At 42.5% G+C, this 7,908-nt stretch overlaps 1 protein-coding gene across 1 annotated transcript; it reads right to left on the bottom strand.

Annotated features, from left to right (window-relative positions):
• Positions 1–4,248: 4,248 nt before the first annotated feature.
• On the bottom strand, positions 4,249–6,860 carry LOC100136271 (myogenic factor 5). Its single transcript, NM_001124529.1, is given in 3 exon segments — positions 4,249–4,747; positions 5,095–5,170; positions 6,406–6,860. Coding segments are annotated over 3 exon segments (720 nt in total). The 5' UTR covers positions 6,856–6,860; the 3' UTR covers positions 4,249–4,553.
• Positions 6,861–7,908: the final 1,048 nt, after the last annotated feature.

Below are 7,908 nucleotides of genomic sequence, written 5' to 3' on the forward strand. Positions count from 1 at the left end.
TCTTCTACTGTGTCGATTGTGCTTGTCTGAAATCTGGGGTAAGGGGACTAACTCGTGTCCCCTGTCTGTTTGAGCTGTGAATGGGAGTTACAGGGCAGCAGTGTAGCACTCTTCAAAAGCAATTAAGGTCTCTCAGTGATGGGGTCACTGGTTCTGACATTGCCTTCCACTGACAGGTGCTGAGATGAAGTGCCTGTGGATGACGCTTTTACATCATAATTCCCCCTTGAATTGAAGCATCTGAATATAAACCCAATCGCCAATGGACGTCAATACAGAAGGCAGACACAGAAAGTAATGCCGGAGCTCAGTGGTCCTTGTAAGATGGTGGAAGGAAACTCAAGCTGAGGATGTGGATTTGCTTGCCCCAGCTACACTGACTATATAGAACATAGTGTGTATCGGCCTACTATTGTGTTTGTCAAAGGGAACACAACTAGACAAACCAGGCTGTGTGTGCTATTATAAACTGGGTGGTTCGAGCCCTGGATGCTGATTGGCTGAAGCTGTAGACCGTATACCACGATTATGACAAAACTTTTATTTTTACTGCTCTAATTACATTGGTAACCAGTTTATAATAGCAACAAGGCACCTCAGGGGTTTGTGATATATGGCCAGTATACCACGGCTAAGGGTTGTGTCCAGGCACTCCACGTTGCATTGTGCCTAAGAACAGCCCTTAGTAGTGGTATATTGCACATATACCACACCTTTCTTCGGGCCATATTTTTTAAATATATTCCCCTCAGATAGAATCAAAGGAATATTTCCATCGGGAATGTCTAATTCATAAATAGCGACTCATCCTCGCAATCCATCTATCCATTTAATCACCTCTTTTCTCATTCCACGGGGCTAATGAACTGAGTAGTGAGGATGGAAACGCAAACTCGTAATTAGGCATCACTGATGAGAGATCAGTGAAATATGTTAATATCTGTCATTCTTATTTTGTAAAACGAATAGATCTCAGCTTGAATTCATAAATCAGTAGGCTACACGCTACAGATACCTTCATATAGTCTAGAGGGCTTGTGCACAAGCTACAGAGACTGGGCCATGTCGTGGTTACTGACATTTGAGCCCTCAGGAATGACATTGCATTATATGCATCTAATCTCATCTTTGTGGACATATGAATCCTGGCTACAAGTCATTTCCATGATCACAACCTTTAAATTCAACTGAATGATCTGATGAGTCTAACACAAATTAAGAACAGCATATCTGGCATATGTATTCACTGTATAACACTGTAAGAAATTCACACTTATATGACTGGTGTGAATTGATGTGTTTCTATGTAATGCTGGAACACAACACTTACTTTATTGCCAGGTGAAATCACATCTTCTCTGTCTCTGTGACAACAGACTTCCAGATGCAGGGGTGGGTGGGGGGGATGCCAGACTTTACTCTGTAGGGTGGGTGCATTGCATGCATGTGATGTGATGTGATACCCTGTTGGTCTGCCGTGGCAACCTAGAGGTAGAAAGCGTTGCTTTTGTACCACAGACATTTGGAAGCAGGTGATAAAACAATACTTAATATGATTCCACATGGAAGCAAAGGAAGAAGGAAAGGGTAGACTACAAAGGTTATGTTAACTTAAATGATGATACAGTCTACTATACAGAGGAAAAGCATGGAAGATTCAACTGAAGCCTTTAGTATAGTAGTCTGTCTGGCACCAGGTCTGGAGGTCTTCCAGTCACACCTCACTGTGTAGTCACGTGGGTCGCGCGTCAGCCAGGCTAATAGAATTGTATAGACCCAACAAAACAAAATAAATACACATTTTTCAGTTAGGCAAGTTAGCTTGCTAACTCATTGATCCTGCTTTGTGGTATATCCCTCTGGTGTCCCAGATTAGAGGGGACTTTATGGTTTGAGGTCCAGATTTGAATTTGAGGGGTATATACTATTATTAACTAGACAACTAGCTATAGCCTAAAATCCCACTGGGCACACACTGGATGAATCAACGTTGGTTAACCAACGTAGAATAGACATCTGTGCCGAGTGGGATAAATCAACATGGTGTCTAGATTACGCACTCAAAAGGTATGTCCTCAATGAAAGGGCAATAGTGTCACGGCGTTGTTCAAGGAAGACCAAAGCGCAGCGAGAGTACATTTTCTTTTATTTGTAAAAATGTCACCAACAAAACAAGAAATAACAACCACGACATTGAGGTGTACAAAGGATATAGTGACCCTAACAAAGACAACTTCCCACAATGACAGACAGGGGGGGGGGGGGGGGGGAAGGCTGCCTAAGTATGATTCCCAATCAGAGACAATGATAGACAGCTGTCCCTGATTGAGAACCATACCCGGCCAAAACATAGAAATACAAAAACATAGAAAAAGGAACATAGAATTCCCACCCAAATCACAACCTGACCAAAACAAATAGAGACATAAACAGGCTCTCTAAGGTCAGGGCGTGACAAATAGTTAGCCTTCATAAGGACAAAAGTGTTTGAAATGTATTGAATTGATGTGATTATAAATCACTTAATGTGGTTAAATATGTTTAATGTAAGAGTCTGGCAGCTAGCTAACCTCCTCATAGCCTCCTCATAATTTGAAGGAGGGATTTGCAGTGAACATGAGGACGACATTGGCTCCACTTGAGCACGTGGATTTTGGAGTTTTGATGTAGCCTACAGAGCAATTGATTTGTTAACTGTCTTCCTTTCATCCCAACCTGTCCCGTTAGAAGAGCCCAATGTCTGTCAAAAACCTACAGATGTAGGATCTTAATTTGATCACCCTGTTGCTGGAGAGCTTTCCTGCAATCCAGGAAATGTAAAATGTTTAGTGTATTTGAGGTTTAAAAAGGCTTCTGAAGTTTGTCATTTCCACCATGAAATCGCAGACTTGATTTTCCCTGATGAAAAATGTATCAACCCTTACAAAATGTCCATTAATTTTATAATTAATTATATTAATTATATGCTGCAGAATAATTTTCCTGGTGTGGTAAACTGGCTAAAATTAAGATCCTACATCTGTATCAAATTGTCAGGTAGTTATTGTTCAACTGGAATATGACGCAAACAATATCACAACCTACTTATTAGATAAGCAATTTGAAAAAGCCATGGAGTCATGAGAGCATGAGAAGTGACATCTCAGAGTCAAGTATTAGAAATACCTCCCTCTTGTGGTAATAGTGTATACTCAGTATTGCAAATAATGGCTTTGGCTATTGTGAGAAATGCCAGAGTACTTCACATTAGAGTGATTTGTGTCAGGCTACGTTTAGTCCTTACATTGTCCAGGTTGGAAGAGGAATCAAATTGAAATAGATTAGTGATATCCTAAAAATAAGGTACTCGATGCAAATTCCGCCGTTTGTAACCTTGGGTCAAACTATCTGTTGATGTGGAAAAAATATTATATGTCTTGTCATCTCATGATGTCACATGCCTGGTGCATGAGTGATTTATGAATATATCCAAGGTTCAGCCATGGAAAATGACTTCAATGCGCAGGGAGCTTCGTAGCCAGCGGTGTGGCTTACTGAAATAGAAGCCCTCGCTGGTATGCCTGCTATGCCACAGAGCCATCTAGCTTCGTGCCACAGAGGCAGAGCCAGTGTTTAACTACTAACCCACTCGCCACTGAGTCTCTCCCTCTGGTGTCACAACAGGAAGGTGCTTGTCATAAATATGAAGACTTAAGTGTCTCTCGAAGGTTGTGTCATGACGAGACAGGTTTCTATGTTTTCACATGGTCGTGACTGTGTGCTGTGCTGCCATAGGGCAAGTGATACAGGAGCTACATCACCTGTTGGTTGCTCTCAAACCCAAGTCAAAAAACATTTGATTTCACTGTCTTCTTCTATTATAAATGTGCTATAAATTTTAGCTTAATGGGGTCACAATATATCAGGAAAAAGACTGCAACGGTTTGATTTTATGAGCTATAGGCTTTGATGACACGCAACATATGATACTAGTAACCCCTTCCCCTCCCTTACACACAATTTCAAGTGTTACGTTCAGGCCATTTGTTCAAAACCATAGTGTTTAGGGTGTAGTTAGGGGTGTTAACAATGAGAAACATCTGTTCCTAAAGAAAAAACAGGTACACAAACCCTCTCTCCTCCCCGTCCTATCTCCACCCACCACACCAACACTATGACCAGGAATGGAATGCAAGCCACTCTCTCTTTGGTACTCACTCTATTTGATAGAATAAACAGCATTTACACCAACAGATGTGGGAACTCTAGAATTGTTGAAATGTTTATTGATCATGAGAAACGTGAAGCTAACAAATGCAATAGCTTAAATACAACTTGTTTCAATGATGCATAGGTCTATATTAGGACAGACACATGAAAAGGATCAATTAAATATGTTACAGTTGGTATTTATATCGTTTAAAATAAATGAACATTTACAGTACATATTTACAATCTTATTTACAATACAAAGGTTGGCAGGTGTTGATCGATCTTAGCCATCACCGAAATAAAGTGGTATGCGGTTAAAGATCAGGGCCTTCAGATTATTTATATTCTAATGCAGGTCATCTTCACAATACGTGGTACACAGGTCTGGTCCCGGGGCTTTCTGGAGTGCAAGGCTGGGAGTCGGTGCTGGAGGGCGAGAAGGTAAGCATATCTCTGAGCCCTGCTGGGGCACTGGCATCCACCGAGGAGAGGCGATCTACTATGCTAGACAGGCAGGCCAGGCTGGAGGCACCAGCACCTCTCTCTCCAGAGCTCACTAGACAGGACAAACAGGGGAAGGACAAGGTCAGTCAAGACAATGAAGATAGCTCATCTTACGGATGAGATCAGTTTACTACCATGTCTCATTGAGTCAATTTATGGTTATGGTGAACTTAAATGGAAAGGCAGAATTATTCACATAACTTGTAACACCATTTGTGTCTTTGTAGTACGAATCAAAACGAATGAAAGTAAACCTGGCAAGTTTTACAATACTCAACATACACAGGTTGTAAGCAGACCATAGCCTTACATAAGCCCCATTACATGTATTCATTAGACTCTGTCTATACGTTTACATGACATTACAAACAAAAAAACATATTCATCCATTTGTCTTACCATTCTTAGTATAGCTGTAGTTGTTGCCATAGCTTGTGTTCATCTGAGGCCACACAACAGGACTGTTACAGTCAACCTACAAGGAAACAAACAGAGCAAACTGACGTTAGCACAGCAGTCATAACAAAGCACGGGACACTTCACCTTTCCACGTTTCAGACATTTTGAAGTGTCGAGTGCATTTTCCTCCACTGAGGTTTGTAAATGGTGCACAACAAAGAAATCTACTAAGATGAGAACATACATATACTAAATAAGATTAAAATATGGGTACATAATGTAATCCTTGGTCATCTTGCCAGACTGATAAATCCACAGTGTTCCTGCCTGTCTGGCTAGGGTTCTTTATTTCACAGCCACCTCAGGGCCAAAGTTGCATGCTACTCCCATGATCTGCCCGGGCTCTAGCCGTGGCGAATCGATTGTATCAGTGGAAGCAACACCAGTTTGTGCAAGATGACACTTTCTCCCAGTAAATCTGCAGAAAATCCTGGCAGCGGAGGAGAACATGCAGTCAGGATGGAATGCAGAAAAGCACAGTCTTTCCTGCCAGACTTCAGTAAGGTGGATTTAGCAGGGTTTATTAGGCTATAACGTGTACAATGGTGGGAAAGTCATTACTCCATCCGCCATCATAAAGATCCATTCTATTATTTAGCATTGCATCACCTTCTAACCACTGTTTTGTAGAGCTGATTCTAATCTTGACTGGCCAACTGAGAAAGTATCATGCATGCACTGGGGTAATGTACAGGCACCAAACACACCAATGAAAAGAAAGGATATCATTTCCAGGTGAAACATAAAGCATCATGCATATATAACACTGCAAAAGAGATGTTTGCATTAATGATGCAGCCAAAGAAGATGAAATGCACAAGGGAACGTTGTAATTGAGATCCCCCAACAGCACAATCAGTGCAAGTCTATTCAATAAATATTCTACATTTGAAGTGAGCCTATTCCACCTTCAGGTCCAGGGAGTTACTCTAAATGCAAATTAGATATGGCATTGTAATATCAAATTATTACAATATGCATGCTCAGAGACATGGGAAATTAAGCTACTAAGCTAGAGTCCCAAACAAAAGCTTTTTAACTCAAGATCTTGGGAGATGCAACAAGACAGAGGCTAACAGGAATGTGATCCATCATGCAAATAGAGTACTCTGAATTAGTCCAATGAGGGAAAGCGTTTCAGCAGACACTGAACTAGCAGGACCTGAAAAAAACCTCTGTGTGCTGCACAAAGATGAGGAGACAGTGAGAGAAGCTGTATATGAGTCCGTGTGTGTCTGGTCTCAGTCTCACCATGCTGTCGGAGCAGCTGGACGAGGGGCTCCCAGGTTCTGAGCTGCTCTCCCCAGGAAGGCCGTAGTAGTTCTCCACATGCTCATGGAGCAGCTCCTGGAGGCTCTCGATGTACTGGATGGCGTTGCGCAGGATCTCCACCTTAGGCAGCCTCTGGCTGGGGTTGGCTGAGGTGCAGCGCCTCAGAGCCTCGAAGCCGTGGTTCACCTTTTTCAGCCGGCGTCGTTCCCTCATGGTGGCAGCCCGCCGCCGGTCCACTGTGCTGGACTTACGCTTGCAGGCCTTGCAGGCCCACTGAAGGCAGTGACCCGCCTGGTGAGGTGTCCCAGGGACCCGGACGTGCTCGTCCTCCTCTGAGCCGTCCAGTTCCCTGGGGCCGAAGTCCAGGTCCTCTGGCGAGGAGGCACAGGCGCTGTCATAGAAGACCTGGGACTGGGAGAAGACATCCATGGCTGGGCTGTTGTTGTGGTTGAAGAAAGGAAGGAAATAACTCTCTGCTTTGGGAGAGCAGTGGGGTGAGAGAGGAGACCTCTGAGTGATATGAGGGGGCTGCTGCCATGAGGCCCCCCTTATATGCCCCCAGTCCAGAGCCCAAGGCCCACATTGGCCAGATCTAATTACCATGCCCCATTGGCCCAGGCAGACTGGGGTTAGCTCAGCTCTCCGCCCCACCCGCTCCCTCACCCCCAGTACCCTGCAGAGTTCCCCAAATCTGCACTCCCTGGTGTTTTCCCACTCATTACACCACTACCTTAACCTTTTCTGTAAGAAACAGACCTATTCTGAGTAAAAGTAATGGTTGGTGAACACCAATAGTTGAACAGGTAAAGAGGAGAATAACTTTACCTCTCAGATCTGACAAAATAGTACTTTTTCTATACCAATTTTTAAATATATACACTACTAATATTGCAATGGGCCAACACTCAAAATCTTACACATATTCACATTGCAGCGGTAACTCCTCTAACCGGTCCTAACTCATCATTGAAGGTGTCATACACGGGGTGTCTGTGTTTGTTAAATCTCATTAAAATAGGTAATTGAGCAATTAACACGAGGGCTTCAATTCGTGAATAATTTGCAAGCTTACTGTCATAGCCATACATACACTATATTTAAAACCTAATTATGTCAAATTATATTCAAAACAGATCGGCCTATACATTTAAATATGTACATATAATTGTTGCACCTAGAAAGGTCTCATGATGTCTAATAATGTATAGTTGAGGCCCCTCTTAAAATACCTGTATCGCATTCCATCCTTGATAAATTTTACTCAATAAAATTAGAAATCTGGCATTATAATTGTGTTAATTTTTAAAACATTCGGCTTGTAATACATGTTAATAAGCATGCTATATTCATTATTTAAACTGCATCTCGAAAGAGGCCGCTGGCGTCCGAACCACATGTGCATAGCGTAATTAAGCATGAGAGACTAGCTAGAACAAACACTGATGAATAGCCATGATGAGCTGCCTGTTTCAGTCGTCGGAG

This window comes from Oncorhynchus mykiss, chromosome 21, assembly GCF_013265735.2.
Source record: "Oncorhynchus mykiss isolate Arlee chromosome 21, USDA_OmykA_1.1, whole genome shotgun sequence".
Lineage (NCBI taxonomy): Eukaryota > Metazoa > Chordata > Actinopteri > Salmoniformes > Salmonidae > Oncorhynchus > Oncorhynchus mykiss.